Genomic DNA, 17,103 nt, shown 5'->3' with positions numbered 1-17,103 from the left:
CACGGAGGCCATCAGAGGCACTAGAACGCTGTTAAGTGACATCAAACCGGGTGAACTAAGAAGGCGTTCAAGACAAGTTGACTCACCCCACCTGTTCTGCATGAATTTCTAGAACACATTATATAACCTACCTGTCATTTAATTTAAATAACAAGTGGATGAATCTGCAGCAAAACCGTAGATCTAACAGTTTCGAGGTTATTGAGAGGCGGATGGTTTCCACAGATTCTCCTCTGAAACTTCATCATAAAGTATTAAAAACAAGTTGACTCCACCTGTTTAGAGGGAAAGAAGGCGGAAAGAACGTTACGATATTGTGCACTTACAAAACTAACCAAATGACTTTAGTTTCTTAGCCTTTGTCAGTTTGTTTAAATCTGCTGAGGCCATTTCACAGAAACTTCCCAATTTGCAGACCTTATCTTAACTATTTGGTAACCATGGTAATAGGTTTAGTAATTGATTAAGGTAAAAAGTCATTACAGATGAACAGTTCCCAAGTCAATCTTTGTATCCTAACTGAAGGGAAAAGTCTATAACATAAACATCCTCATTTCATGAAATCATAAATAAACTCCTCTAACTTTAGGATAACCATTAAACTGTAGTTAGCCGTGAACTAACTAGCTAGCAGTAGTGTTTGCTAAAAGTAGCAAACAGTAGTGTTTGCTGACAGAAGCTAATGGTAGTGTTAGCTAATAGCAGCTAATGTAGTGATGGCTAACTGTAGGTAACAGTAGTGTTAGCTAAAATAGCTAACTGTAGTGTTTGCCAATAGTAGCTAATAGTAGTGTTCACTAAAATTGTCATTTTATTTTGTGGTTATTACGAAATACAGCCACTTTTGTCTGCAGGATCCTTCAAAATAAACAATATATGAAAGTTCCTTGTAGTAGCTTTAAATAAATAAATTATTATTGATCTGTTCCTTTTAAAATTGATTTTCACTAAATAATCCCCTGGCTATCACAATCTATGTCATATTGACAGATTCAGATTATATTCACTAAGCTGTTTTTGGCTTCCACATAGCGTAAAAAAAACAATTCAAATGTGGTAAAGTTTCTGAAAGCAATTTGTTGTCATTAAAAAAACTGTAATTTTCATAAATGTCCGTATCAAATATAACAAAATATCATATGTGATTATAATATAGAAAAAAATGGATTTTCTTTTCTTTCTTTTTTTTAAGAAAAAAAGTGAATTTTCTGTCAGTTATTTGATGTTTGATGCTCTATGGTGAGGACAGTAAGTTTGTCTGATGTTTGCCTGAATTCAGATTTCATCACCGGTTTCAGTGGAGACTCGTTCTGGTGTTCAGGTAAGAGGAGAGCAGCAGCAGAAGAAGAAGCTGTAGTTTATTTATTTATTATTATTTTTTTTCCTCGTAGAAAAAGCGCTTCGATGGCAGAGAGACAGAGACTAAGAGCCTGACATCAACTCTCTCTCTCCCTCTCTCTCTCTCTGTCTCTCTCGTGACGTCACGTTGGTTTAAAAACTCTCCTCGCGTGTGCCTGGTCGGTCCCCTCTCGTCGTCCTCCTCCTGCTCCTGCTCCTCCTCCTCTTCCTCCTCCTCCTCCTCTTCCTCCTCCTCACAGTCACCGAGCTGAACACCGGCCAATGCTTCACGCCACCCTTGCCCTGTGTGTCTGTCCCATGCGTGGGAAGCACAACAAAATCAAGGGCTTCACCTGAGAGGCTCCAGAGGAGCGAGCGAGCGAGAAAAAAAAAACACACAGGGGGGAAAAGGGGGACAAATCGGTGTCAAATAGGCTACTTTTTCCTTTTCTACTTTTTTCTTTTTCAACGTTTTCCAGTCGGACGAGGAGCTCTGATTTCAGCGAAAATCTCAGCTCAGCTCACATTGTTTTGTCACGGAGGTAGGTTGTCTAAACTTTTCAGAAATCGTGTTCCTGGTTGAAAAAATTACCAAAAAAAAAACAACTGTTTGTGTTGGCTGCAAATGTTTTATTTACTCTCCATAAAAGCAAAGTGATAGTTATAAGAATGATTGGGAAAAATAACCATATAGTTATGATATAATTTTGAGGATTAACATCACAGTTTTTTATTCCTTGGTGGAGAAAAACACCACAAATTTTATAGTTATTAAGCATCAAACTGTCTGTAAGTCTTGATAAAAGCATTCAAAATTATTTTAGAAGAAGTTAGATGAGGATACTGATGATAAAAATAATATTTTGTTTAGTTTTTTATGGATAGAGTTGTCATTCAGCACCACGGACAGCTCATGTGCCTCCTGCTGCTGCTGCTACAACTTTTACAGAGAAAAGAATCCACCCTAAAACTGCATTTAAATTGTGCTTAATTGTTCTGTTTTTGACTGTTTTTTGATATAAACAAAAAGCTGCTCTTAAAAAAAAAAAGAAAAATCTGAGCATTTAAAGTTGAAAGCTGAGATATTTCAGTTAAACGAGTTTCAGCTCATCAGCTGTGTTTTATAGGGCAAATCCACCCTAAAACTGAAGTGAAATTGTGCCATACTGCTGGTTCTGGACGGTTTATGGACATCTGACAAGAAGCTTTTCGTTTAAGTTAAAAAATCCGAGCTTTAAATGTTGAAATAATTGTGTTTGGTGGTTAACACAGATAGTTTGTTTGAGTTTTAGATGAAGTAGCTGTGGATTCAGCACCACGGACAGCGTCTGTGTCTCCTGCTGCTGCTGCCACTATAACTTTTGCAGGGAAAATCCACCTCAGAAACTGAATTGAAATTGCCATTTTGCTGCTTTTGGGAAAATCTATCAAACAGCTGTTTGTTTAAGCTAAAAAAAAATGTCAATTTATAGTTGGATTAATCATGTTTGTCCTCTAAAACAGAGAGTTTTGTTTGAGATATTCCTTCTAAATGAGTCTTGCAGTAGAAAATTGAGTTGTTTCAGTATTTACTCCCTACGAAGATGAATGCACCACCCATCACTGCAGTGAGTTTCTCTGCTGTGTAACTCAAATACACAAATTAAAGGTGAACTGTGCAGTAGATACTATAGAAATGACAAAAATCTGTTTTAGGGTGGATTTTTCATCATTCTTACTTCAGTTGATCATACTGTAAACTGTACTGTATGTTTTTTTCATATGAAGTTTTGAATTGGGCACTTGTGTATTTAATAGAGTAATAGAATGAGAACGTAGCACAATCCATCAGCCAAATTCTGGTAAAATTTGTGGGTGGTAGAATTCAGGCACAAACAATGATTTACTATTGTGAGTCTTTTTCTCTGCTGTGCAGCCTAAGTGCAAAAATTAAAAGTGGGATATGCAGTTGATGTGGAATTTACAAAAAAATGTTTTGTTTGCATGACTCTTGCATGGGCTGTGCTTACAACTGTTCAATTCTTCTTTCAGTTTATTATACTGTAAAAGTATTAATAAATTAAGCTTTTTTCATCTGAAGTTATGCATCGGCCATTTGTGTATTTCAGTGAGTAACAGCATGGGAACTTAGCACTTGTCAGACACATTCTGGTAAATATGAAAGCGATTGCAATTTTCTGTTAGTGGCTGGTAGATTTTAGAGTTAATTTCCTCACCCTGGTAATTAGATTTTCTGTAACGGGCCTGCTTGCAGGCAGTGGCAAGCAAACATCCTGCTCATGTGTCACTGAGCTCATGTCTTTCATGCAGTTATTCAAAATAGTTGTTAACTGCAGTGAAAATAGAATTAGCCTTCATACTAAACCAATCTACCTGTTCTTCTGCCTCCTGCAGGACAAAAGGACGACAGCGTGGAGACATGAATGAGTCGCTGGTGGTGAACGACTCCTCTGCGAGCTCTGTGGCTGGAGAGGCCCTCCCGTGGATGGAGGCTGATTCTCCAGAGCACAACGGCAGCCTGGAGTTCTCCACCGCCCCGTTAGAATTCCCCATCAACCCGTGGGACATTATGCTCTGCATGTCGGGCACCGTCATCGCCTGCGAGAACGCCATAGTGGTAGCAATCATCTTCTACACGCCGACGCTAAGGACTCCCATGTTTGTGCTGATCGGGAGCCTGGCCACAGCGGACCTGCTGGCCGGCATGGGATTAATCCTGAACTTTGTGTTCCAGTACGTGATCTCCTCAGAGACCATCAGCCTTATAACTGTCGGCTTCCTGGTGGCGTCCTTCACTGCGTCTATCAGCAGCCTTTTGGCCATCACGGTGGACCGTTACTTCTCCCTGTACAACGCTCTGACGTACTTCTCAGAGAAGACGCTGCAGTATGTCCACCTGATGCTGCTGGGGACCTGGGGAGTGTCTCTCTTCCTGGGCTTGCTGCCGGTGCTTGGCTGGAACTGCCTGGACGAGCCGGCGTCCTGCAGCATCGTGCGCCCTTTGACCCGGAGCAACGTCACGCTACTGGCCACCTCCTTCTTTGCCATCTTCGTGCTCATGCTCACCCTCTACTTCAAGATTTGCAAGATTGTGTGCCACCACGCCCACCAGATCGCCCTACAGCAGCACTTTTTCGCCACGTCACACTATGTGGCCACTAAGAAAGGCGTCTCCACTCTGGCCATCATATTGGGGACTTTCGGCGCCAGCTGGCTGCCCTTCGCCATCTACTGCCTGGTGGGCGAGAAGGAGTATCCATCAGTGTACACCTACGCTACACTGCTGCCCGCCACGTACAACTCCATGATCAACCCCATCATCTACGCCTACAGGAACGCAGAGATCCAGCGCTCCATCTACATGCTTCTCTGCGGCTGCTTTCAGGCCAACAAGGCCTACCGGTCCAGGTCGCCGAGCGAAGTCTGAAAAGGCGCCAGAGCTCTTTGTGTGCGTTTGAAAAGAAAGACAGAAAAAACAGTCAGAGCACTAGGCAGCCAACGGATTTCCATTTCAAAATGAGAAAACCAAAATTGGGGTTTTTTGTTTTCATAATAAGAAAAAAATGGAAAACAGAAGACAAACCATTTCTTGTTTTTTGTTTATAAAAAGTACTTGGTGGCCAACAGATTTCTGTTTTAAAATGAGAAAACCAAAATCGATAAATGAGCTGTTTACCGGTTTTCATTTAGAAAAAGGGAAATAAAAAATGGAAAAGAGACATTTTTTTTGTTTTTATAACTAAAAGAGAAAATGAAAATGGAAAATGACCCACTTTACATTTTTGTTTAGAGAGTGTATTTGGCAACCAACAGATTTTCATTTTAAAATGAAAAAACAAAATCGAGAAATGAGTTGTTTACCAATTCCCATTTAGAAACAGAGAAATAAAAAACAGAGAACAACTGCTTTTTTGTGTGTGTGTTCTGTTTTTATAATAAAAATGGAAAACAAACAAAAAATAGACACAGTATCTGTTTTTCTTGGATGTGCTACTAATTGAAAATGGAGAATTGAAATGTTGGTCCTAAACAAAAAGATTATGGGTTCCCTACTAACGCAAAGTCATTACAGGGACATAGTTGCATCTTAACTTTTGTGACATGTGACACTGTAACAATGTAACAACTGAAATACTTTCAGAATACTTTTTACATTGTAACATAGCAGCAGCGTAACTAATGGCAACATAAACTGTGATGTTGTAGTAACATTGTTACGTCACAATTGATATGTCACATTTGTGATGTTGCAGGGACATTCTGTGTTTGTAGGGTGTTTTTTTTTTCATTTTTTGTTTTTAATATCAAAAGGAAAAATGGGAAAGGGGTCGTTTTCCATTTTTTTTGTTTTCCTAAATGGGAATCAGTTAACACCTTGTTGCCCAGTTTTGGTTTTCTCATTTTAAAATGGAAAATCCATTGGCCGCCAAGTACGCTGACCAAAAACCCATCCTGTGACCATCAACAGTCTGCTTTACAACTGACAGTGAACGCTTTACAAACACGACGGCGGGGGTGTGATGCTAGAAACGTGTCTCTCATGCATACTGTATCTGCACTTTACTATGTCTCAACACAAGTTAGGATGAGATGTTTGGAAACGCTGTGAACAAGAAACTTCTGTGAAAAAGACAAAACAAACCTGTGAATGTACTTAAACAAGAAAAAGGAATGGAAAATCTTGCACTTTAGTATGTTTTTTTTTTGGTTTTATTTTGAAATGCCAAAGCAGTATTGTATAGCCCTTATTGTGATTGGACTCGTGAGTAAACTTGTGCCATTTTTCTATTTTGTATGGTTATCGTCTTTGATGTACATTTTCTACAAGAAGAATAAAGGAATAAAAAACACAGCTGTGGCTCGGTCACATGTCTTTACTGTAGCACAAGTCATGGCGCTACGCCTGACTTGTTTTCGTGTTTTCTCTTTTTTCTTCCTCTTCGCCTCTTTCCAGCCTCTTCCTCCGGAGCACAGGTGGGTCTGTTTGAAGAGACTAATGGCACATTGAAAAAGCAAGTACCTTGCCCCGGAAAATAGCTTCAATTTACACCCAGACACATTTAACCCTGTTTGTTCAGTCTGTGTGTGTGTGTGTGTGTGTGTGTGTGTGTGTGTGTGTGTGTGTGTGTGTGTGGGACAGACAGATATATAGAGATACCACAAACGTGTGAAAACATGTGCCACGTGCTCAAGTGTGCTTTGCAGTTTTGTTTACCTCCCACATACTTAATCTTTTTTCTATAACTTAACTGTCTATAACTACTTAATAACCTTGGTATGTGGTTGCTATGATGATATGATATGATGCACCCAACCTCACAGGTCATGAAAAAGATTGTTTAGACTGTCACCTTATCTCACTTTGTCTCAACAACCTCTCCAACAGAGCTGAGGGAGTATAACAGCGTCAGGCACGTGTAGGTGGGTGTGTGTTACAGGGTGAGAAGATAATAAGTCCGTCTGCTCTCGCTGTCGGCTGCTGTAAAGACTCTAAACGAACCTGGCAACCTCAAACACAGCAGTTTATATCTGCCAGGCTGTTTAGACAGGTAGTGTTGGAGAGCATCAGAGCGTCAGACAGGGGCGAGGAGACAGTCGGGGACCAGGAGACCTGCAGGAGTGTTGGTATATATGGACAGATATCCTCGCTTTGTAAACTGATATCAGAGCGCCATGTTGAGACTGGGCTGCACAAACAGGGATTAAATGTAAACTTCTTTTTGAACCTGCTTTCTTGAGATGCACTGATTAAAAATAATCAAGTTCCTTACTGAAAGTTCAGGGACAAACTCAGTTTTGTGAAGGGCTGTAAAGATGAGGGACACTTGAGTTCCTGCATTCTGGTGAATTTTTCTGCACCAATTTGTGCTTTTCATTCGTCACTTTGAAAATCCCCAAAGGTATTTGCATTAAAGCAAAGACAAACAAAACAAAGCATATCTGAGTCTCTGTTACCAGGGCAACAATGACACTGAGTGACAGACAGCTGTTTTGGTTTTATAATTTCTCATGCCATTCCAAGTATGTGAAAATGTAGTGTGATGCATTAGAGTAGGCTGTGCATAAAAATATGGGACAAACTGTGTCCTGTGATTCAGTGAGGGACAATGCATTTTATTTTTCAGTTTTGTGATGCATCTCCTCTTTCTTCTAGGCTAATGAACTCTTGTGCAAGCTTGCAAACAGTATAACATTTTCCCGCCTTTTTACATAGCTAGCAAATAGTGCAACAAATTGTTTTAGTTAGTTAGCAAACAATGAAATGTTTTAACTTTTATAAAGATTATTTTTTGGGCTTTTGCCTTTATTTAGATAGGGACAGCTGAAGATATGACAGGAAAGGGGGTAGACACACAGCAAATGGGTCACAGACGGGAGTTGAACCAGCATGAAAGCGGTCAATGGTGGAAAATCTTGCAGAGAGAGATTTCGGAGGGTAACCGACTCCTTCTGTTTCTATTGTTGTGGGTTTGGTGGGAGGGGCTCGGCGGAGTGACGGAGGCAGCAGAGAGGCGGCGTTGTATATGTTCAATTGTTGCCTACTGCAACTCTGATGATAAAATGACTGATGGCTGAAATCCATTTCAGTTCCAGGATTCTGCTGTTGTCGATGGTGAGTCACCGTCATGACTCACTGGGATGCCTGAATATAACAGAGCCATCGTAAATGTTGTTATCCGCACGTGTGCAATTCCCCAAACTGTCTGCAGTGACAGAGATCTATTTGTTAATATCTCTTTTAAGCACATCTTTAAATCTGTTTGAAAAAAGAAGCTAAGCTAACAGTCCTTCGTGGAGCCACTAAAGGCCACAGTGGAAACCTTTTCTTTAGCGTTCTTTATTGGTCGTCCTTGTGACAACATTTCTTCTCCCTTGCAAACTGTCTCACATTCCCCTGCAATTATGTCCCCACACAATACTTTGCATTACCTCTGACTCATAGTGTCACACTTTGCATTGTGCAGCTTTAATCTACTGTGTCATGGCTTCATTAGCATGTTTATTTAACAAAGATGAAATAAAAAACTAAGTTGAATGTGTCGTAAATGTAAAAACTCCAGACTATAATTAATTAAAATCAGCATGGGAATAAATCAAGACTTTATTGTCTGTATGTAAGACAGCATATATGTTCTGTTGAGATACATATACTGACACACTCTTAGAAGTAAAGGTTCCAAAATGGTTCTTCATGAAGGGCTGAGGTTGTTTGTCTTGCTTTTGAAGAACCCCAAGGGTTCTTTGTTCCATTAAGAACTGTTGTTTTTGAAATCTGTAGGGAACTCTTCTGTCACAGGATCGTTAAGGGTTCTTTGTGCCATAATGTAAAATGGTTTTGATAGAACCTGAGTGGGTTCTCGTAGATGAAACTCTTGGAATCTAAAAGGGTTCTCAGTAGAACCCCCACAGTGGGGTCTACATGAAATGTGTGGCATATAAAACTGTTCTTGATAGAACCCCCTGGGTGGGTTCTAGATTAAACACATTATTCTTTGTCAGACTAATGTTCCATTATGTACACAGCACATTTGGGTTCTAAATGAAACCCTAGGGATATAAAAGGGTTCTCAGTAGAATCCCCTAAGAGGGTTCTAGATGAAACCTTTGGACTTCAAAGGGGTATGGGGTAGAACCTTCAGGTGGGTTCTAGGTGACACCCAAGGAATATAAAAGGGTTCTCAATACGGTTCTAGTAAACACACTTAGAAGGTGGACAGGTTCTGGATATAAGAGGGGGTTCTGTGTGGAACCATTATACCTTAAAATGGATCTCTGTAGAACCTGTCATAGGTTCTGAATGAATCCTTTCATTCTTTATGTTGGGTTCTAGGTAGACCTCTCTGAAAGGCTTCCAAGTGGATCCTACGGTTCTACCAAGAACCAAAAATAGTTCTTTTGTGGGGACAAGCTGAAGAACCCGTCATGGTTCTAGTTCATCTTAATTTCTAAGAGTGTGTGAATCAGAGGTGATGTATACACATGAATGAAGAATATAATTAACCACACAAAATATTTTTTCGCTATATTTGCTACACTGATTATGAACTGATTACAGGTTTTGTAAAATTAATAAAGAGATGTTTCAAAATGTTTCTTGGATTGTAACAAACACTTGCTTTTATTCAGTATTTGTTCAGTTTTCTTAAGCACCTTTGGACCAGATTTCTGTCCAGAATACCACAACACAAAAGCACCTTTTCAGAGGATGATGACGCAGGGCCTCCTTGTTATTTCCTGTCAGCAGTAACAGGCGTGTGCTCTTCACGTGGGCTCTTTTCACGATGGCTGAAATTGATTTTTTTTCTGTTTTTGGATAACTCCTGTTATGTCTCTGTTTGACAGTTCGATCCAACTTCAACTTCCATCTCAGCAGCAGCTTTCACACAACAGTTAAATAGGAGTCAGTGCACTTGTTCCTTGTGTGGACTATTAACACCAATAATCTCCAGTGTGAAAGCTGTGAAGCCCTCAGTCGGTTTAAGGCTCATCACAAACTGGGGGAAAGGTGAGGGATGCTGGAGGCCACTAATGGACGGCACGCTGAGGCCTGGGCGCTTTGAGAGAGAGCGGGAAATGTTTGTTCACCTTGTTTTTGTCTCCGCCTTAACAGATGTTGCTTTCCTCCCACCAAAGAGGCAAACCACCTGTTTGTACACAGGGCTCACACAGTTAACTTGCAGTACAGTATACAGTACAGTAGTGTCACACTGTTTAAAGTACACTGATTAGGTTTATTGAATTAGATAACCTACAAAACCAGTATGTCCCTGCAATGTTGTTGCAATATTGTGATGTAGTGTTACTGCAACATTACACTTAAAACATTACGTTGCAACATTGTTACTGCAACATCACACTTAAAACGTTACGTTGTAATATTGTTACTGTAACATTAAACTTAAAACGTTACGTTGTAACATTGTTACTGTAACATTGTTACTGTAACATTAAACTTAAAACGTTACGTTGTAACATTGTTACTGTAGCATCACACTTAAGACGTTACGTTGCAACATTGTTACTGCAACATTACATTTAAAACCTTATGTTGCAGCAACATTAAACTTAAAACGTTACGTTGCAACATTGTTACTGTAACATTAAACTTAAAACGTTACGTTGTAACATTGTTACTGTAGCATCACACTTAAGACGTTACGTTGCAACATTGTTACTGCAACATTACATTTAAAACCTTATGTTGCAGCAACATTACACTTAAAATGTTAATTGCTGCAACATATGCGCCACCCAAGATGGTTTGGGTTAATTTAAAGAAATACAGACCAGGCAGAGCGTTTTTAAGTGAAGCTAGACCTTTCTCCAGCACCAAGCACTGTACTGGCTATGCATGACTAACAATATCCTGAAACATCTTTCTATGCAACATCAGCTGAATTTCCTGGAACATAATGTATTTGACACTCAACACTCGGGTGCCACTGCTTCCAAACTGAGTAACACATCCATTACCAAGGGTAAATATTCTGTATTATAATGTCTGTACTGTGCACCCAGGACAATCTATAATTGTGTGACTTGGGGTGTTACATTATATAACATATGTGTTTGTGACTCACCAAGAACACGTGCCTCAACATGCTACATGTAATATAAAGTCACAAACAAGATGTGTGGCAACAGTTGGTCCCACTCACGCTGCTCAACAACGGCTTCTGTTCAGAATCACACCTGTAAAGTTCCCCACATAAAGCTTACTGCCTTGACACCTGTGGGAGGTAATAAAGACACGACTTCTGACTTTTTTCCTCTCACCTACACACGTGTATTTATTCATTTATATATCTGTATCTTCTGGCATCACTAGAGCCTGATTACAGAAGCAGGAATTGCATTTAAGCAATGTCAGGAATGCTCGTCTGGTATCTGAACAGATTATTTCATGAGGAAAATGTCATTAAATATATTTATAAGTCTGTGTCATCCTTTTTCAGCAACAGGGTGGACTGTTTATTGTTGCAGAGGTTGATATTAACAACACTGAAATTTGCCCGTAGCCCCTTCACTTTGATATTACGTCCATTAGACTAAATAGGGGCTGGTAGCAGTGTTTGAATTATGTAATGGTTGATCAGAGCAGACCTGAGCAGCTTTCCAAGCAATTACCGAAGTACACAGTTGAATGATTCCCTCATTAATAACATTAATTACAGTGGCGTAGCAAATGCTTTCCATAGAAACATTACTATTACTCCTTCAGCTATTAGCTGGATGGAAAAGGCTTTGGTGTTATTGATTATGTAATCGCACAAATTGGTGGTTTTCGTTCCCCTCCTGCGCCGTCATTTTATATTCATGTGAAGGTGATGTCACAGGAGTGTTTGAGCTACAGATGGTGGAAGTAAAGACAGACATAAAAATATCAATGGCAGCATTCATTTCTGATCTCACTCCACATAGCGTGAGCTGTGATATCCTCACACACACACACACACACACACACACACACACACACACGTTTTATCTCTTAGACAAGCAGACACAAGCCGACATCGGCTGCATAAAATCTGCTTTGCAATAGAAGTTATCGTCATTTGCCTTTGTTCCCTCTGTCTGCGGCCTGTTCAAACACCTGTGTGTGTGTGTGTGTGTGTGTGTGTGTGTGTGTGTGTGTGTGTGCGTGCACGTGTTGTCCCAGGATTTCTCTGTATGCGGGTGCATTCTGGTTCACTGGCACCTACCACAGACGTAGAAATAAAGGTGCAACCATATAGGGTTCTTCTGCTTGTCCCCATAGGAGAACCCTGTCTGCTTCTTGGTAAAACCTTTTCTGAAGGTTCCACCTGGAATCCTATCTAGAACCCAACATAAAGGGTTATACCTTGCGTGAAAGCTTCCACTCAAAACCACCTTTGAGTGGTTCTACAGAGAACCCTTCTCAGGCCTCTATACAGAACCTTCTAAGGATGCAAACAAGAACCTACCCAGCAGGTTCTATCGGGATCTCTTTTATATGTGAAGGGTTTCATCTATAACCCACCCAGGTTGTTCTAGCGAGAACCCTATATTTTTCATCCAGAGCCCAAAGACAGGGATCTTTTTTTTTAGATCCCTGTCTTTGGGCTATTTTTAGTCTTTTTTATGAGGGTTTTTCATATTACATATAACCGTTCCACCTTCAGAGGGTGCAGACAAGAACCCACCCAGCAGGTTCTACCAAGGACTCTTTGATTATGTGAAGGATTTCATCTAGAATGCACCCTTTCTACAGAGAACCCTTCTATATTCCAAAAGTTTCATCTAGAACCAACCCAGGGGTTATTCCCGACCCTTAGGGTTCTACAGAGAACCCTTTTATACTCAAAGGGTTTCAGCTAGAACCCAAACACAGGGATCTAAAAACAGCACTTTTAAGGGTTTTACCTATAACCCTCTGTTCTGTGAAGAACCATATTGTGTTCTACAGATGAGGACAGGAAGTATTGAATCTCATACGTCCCATGATGGATAAGCTCTTTGTTCAAAAGGGGTTCTTCAAAAGCAAATGGTTCTGAGGAGAACCTCAGCCCTGCAGGAAGAACTGTTTTCAACTGATTTTTTTTTCTAGGAGTGCAGGGTTTCATGGGTAATTTCCCAGATTGTGTGTGGGTGTGCGGTGCATGTGCTGCCTGTATGCTGTCTGTATTGTTCTCTCTATATGCTGCCTGCATGCTCTGTGAAGGTGTGTGTGTGTGAGTGTGTGTTTAGGAGAGAGAGAGAGAGAGAAAGAGAGAGAGAGAGAGAGAGCAGCCCTAAACCAGGCCGAGGGGACATTAACTCCTCTCCTCCTCCCGGCTTCTCAGAAAAACACTGTGTGACGTGGCGAGTGTGGGAGAGGGACATTTTTCAAGGTACAATGAGCTTAATAAGCGTTGCGGACAGCAACACGCTGTTTAAAGGTTTTCGCTTTGTACTCCCACTAATTATGTTTACTTTAGAAGTGAAACCACACATGAAAAGGGCAGAATGACCCTCTTAATGAAGACACATTAATAGAAGGTTAAAAGCAGTTTTCACCTTATTTCAAAGTGATTTAAATTTCTGGGCAGATTTAAATAGTGTAAAGTATATGTGTACTTTGCTGTCTGAAACTCATATTACTGGTGAATCAGCTCTAAATCAGCCCTGTGTGGTACTTGAATGTAACAAGGCACTGCATTATCAAATCAGTTTAAAGGGCGACTCCATCTGCAGTCTTTTTCCGGATTTTTCAAATGGAAGCTCCCACTCAGTGACATACATTACATCGCTGATTTCTTCCTCTCCCACATCTTGTGGGTTTAAATGCACCGTGTTATGTCCCTGATCTAGGCTGCCCTACAAAGGAAAAAAGCAGTAACTGGTTATAATAACTAGTTATAATCATTTTTTGTCCCATTTGAGACATCCTTTGTCATGTGTGGACAAATATCTTCCCTCAAATGTGTTTTATTTTGGAAAAAAAATAGAGGGGAAAATTGCAGTAACTGCAAAAAGCAGGAGAGAAACCACAGCAAACCACTCTAACTTCAGTTACTTCATTCTAACATGCAAACATCTGCATGAAAATGAATATGTCAACTATGTGCATTATACTACTATGTATAACAACAGCATAGAAAAAAATATTAAAATAAGTCCACAGACTCACCACTGCAATGACTGAATTAAGCAATCAGTGTCATTTTTTTATAGGAAAAGGTTTGATGGTACGTTGGAGCATATAGCCTTTTATATTTAAAATTCCAATTTTATTTTATTAGAATATAAATATTAGCTTCAAATTCTCAGATGTCATTTTAAAGGTTACTTGGTGCATAACAAGCAAACCGTGATATCATAAGAAAAGTTGTAAATAAATAATGATAATAGCAATTCGGTCAGACCACTCATATTTAAGACTGTTTACTGCAGCAGGAGAGCATAGTTAGAGTTTGGCGTCTAGGCTCCGACCTCATCACTCCTCACAGGTTATAGAAGGGTGCCTTTATGTACTACAGGGAAGGAGGCGTGTCACATGTGATTGAAGTGCAGCTCGAGTTAGCTATTAGCTCACAGGCGTCTCTACATTAATGTAAAGAATAACAGTAAAAGTTGCAGGATCATTTTATTTTATTATCAGACGAAGGATTTTATATTTGTCATTATACTGACTCAATATTTTTTGGTAAGCTCTACAAAGGCAGAATATAGGAACTTCCAAATAAGGCCAAAGGTCAAATCAGAGGCCTGGATTAATATGTAGAAAGAATAACCTGATATAAAGCTATCAAACTGCCACATACCTAATTATCTGTCTGCAACCATTTTGGCTCGATAACAAGAAAACTTTTAAGTCATTTTTCTCAGTTCTGCACTCTGGGAAGTTACTGCCATTTTCCTTTGTAGGGCAGTAGATGAACCCGAAATGTAACATGAAATGTAGCTCCGCCAGTCTTCCCGTTCCCAAGAAAGGCCAGTACACGTGATCAGTGGACCTGCAGCTTGTCTACAGCTAATCAAGCTTATTACTGGACCAGTTTTTTTCTGCACATTCATGACTGTGTAGTGAAGGGCCTCTGTGACTCAGACACACAAGCACACGTGCAACTGATCACATAATGATTACAAATAACTGCTGTTCAGTATGACACAGTTTCTGAAAAACCTCAAAACCCCCCTTTTGTAACTTCTCCACGCCGGCGACAGCTGTGGCCTGAGGCATTATGTTTTTGGATCATCCCGTTCTCGTGAACGTGACATCTCAAAAACGCCTTGAGGGAATTTCTTCAAACTTGGCCCAAATGATTAATTGGATGCAAAGATGAACTAATTACACGGTGACCTCACTAAACACATTTTTAGCCATAACTCAAGAATTAATTTGCCAATCATGACAAAAAATCACACACTTATCTCACAGGACAAAATGATGAGGTGATGATATTTTATATCCGAAAGGTCAAAGGTCAATTTCATGAGTGAAGGCAGCATGTTTCTCACTGGAATCACAAATATATGGTGAGAACTTCCATTTTTCCAAAAAATACATGCTTTTAGTAAATTCCTTCAAAGTTACAGATCAATATAGTGGTAAGTTCCCATTATATGAGTCTGGACAGACATGGATGTAAACTGTAACTTGACTGATTGATGGAGACGAACAACTGTGAGGCAGCAATTCTATTTTTTAACCGTTCTGTTTTGTATGACCATTGACGTCTCACCCAATTTTTAATCCGGCTCACACCAGGCTCAGCTCAGAAAAACGTACGTGGAGGTCACGTTATTGTTGGCAGAACTTTGCAAATCTCTGCTGGTTGCATCTGGCAATTTTGGTGGCATTGCAGTAGGTGCTTCACTATGTGTTGCCTGGCAAGGATCAGCACTCTACTGCGTGATCTCTTCTAATTTGTCGTGTGTCATAAGTGAAAGACGGGGGCTTTGGGATTCCATGCTGTTAGACAAACTGTGTGCCTGTGTGTGTGTGTGTGTGTGTGTGTGTGTGTGTGTGTGTGTGTGTGTGTGTGTGTGGTGAGTCTCCCTATTTAGCCTCAATCTCTGCAACCAAATCGACCAAAACATTATTTCAATTATTTAAAATGGCCAGGCATGAAGAGGCAGTATCATACTGAATGAAACGTCCTTAATAATTTTCTGAGTGAAACAGGTCAGTTTGACCTGGAACATAATAAGAAGTTAGAAGGCAGATAAAACCGCTGATATTACACGAGTCAGTTTCCTCAAGACCTGCATGTGACTGTGGCTGCTGCCAGTTCACTTACTGTCTGATGCCCTTCTCTAAACAACTCTTTATTACCAAGGATGGGAAGAAGTCATTATTTTGCAAGTTGCAAATCAGAGCGAAGTCACGAGTCGCTGAAGTTAAAATCCAGGTTTTATGTGATTAAAGTCTAAAATCATCTGATTTTTTTTTTACTTTAGTGTGCCCCAGTAGCTCGTTTGGTGAAGAAAAACCAGTCCTCTGCTGCCCTTTATAATAAAAAGGAACAAATATAAAATATATATATACATATTAAAAAAATCATTTGTGACTCACACCTCTGTCCACTACTCACACCCTCATTCAGCTTCATGACCTGCCAGCTGACACCTTCCTACCCCAGTCTGGACAGCAGAGATTGTAGTGTCACTTTTGTAACCTGACAGCTCAGCTCTGAAGATACTCCTCTGTGACAAATTAACTTTCCCCCTTCATGCCACCAGTCACTCTCCTGCCCCCCCGCCTCCACTCGACTCTGCTCTCATCTTCAATTCAAGAGAAACTCCTTTAACTTATTAAGAGATTCATCACCACTCTGACCACGGCGGCGGTGACTAATGTAGAAATAAGGTGCAGAGGGGATCGGTTCAGTCATGACCAGCCTAAAGGCTCAGGAATATGAATAGCATTATTACATGATGACTTAACTCTGCACTATTAGCTGCTTTTAATGCCGGCAGTGTCAAAGAAATGAGCTTAAGATACTTTCGCTCATCACTCAGGGTGACTGTGGGGTTAATGCATTAAGTGCAGTATTGTTTAAATGTAACAAGAGCAGGACGGCAGGAGTGATTCAAATCCCAAAATGTACTGAGCCGAAATCATGTGTCATCGTTTTAAGGAAACATGAGAGCGAGATTACAAGAATAATGGAGTTCATTACATATTTTGTTGTAATGTGTGGAAAAAAAATATTTTCACTATAAAGTCTTACAAATAAAAGTGCTAACAAGAACCATAAATGGTTCTTCAGCTTGGCCTCATAGGAGAACTCTTTTCGACTCCTGGGGAAACCTTTTATA

The 17,103-nt window shown here is 40.1% G+C and overlaps 1 protein-coding gene across 1 annotated transcript; it reads left to right on the top strand.

Moving 5' to 3' along the window:
• The first annotated feature begins 1,536 nt into the window (after positions 1-1,536).
• On the top strand, positions 1,537-5,047 carry gpr6 (G protein-coupled receptor 6). Its single transcript, XM_084737592.1, has 2 exons — positions 1,537-1,880; positions 3,733-5,047. The coding sequence occupies exon 2, from the start codon at positions 3,758-3,760 to the stop codon at positions 4,763-4,765; it is 1,008 nt and encodes a 335-aa protein (XP_084593718.1). The 5' UTR covers positions 1,537-1,880; positions 3,733-3,757; the 3' UTR covers positions 4,766-5,047.
• The last annotated feature ends 12,056 nt before the right edge of the window (positions 5,048-17,103 follow it).

This window comes from Lutjanus erythropterus, chromosome 15 (assembly GCF_056507025.1).
Source record: "Lutjanus erythropterus isolate fLutEry1 chromosome 15, fLutEry1.hap2, whole genome shotgun sequence".
NCBI classification, from domain to species: Eukaryota; Metazoa; Chordata; class Actinopteri; order Lutjaniformes; family Lutjanidae; genus Lutjanus; species Lutjanus erythropterus.
The sequence above is the reverse complement of the archived record's forward strand: the minus strand, read 5'-3'. Positions and strand labels throughout refer to the sequence as shown.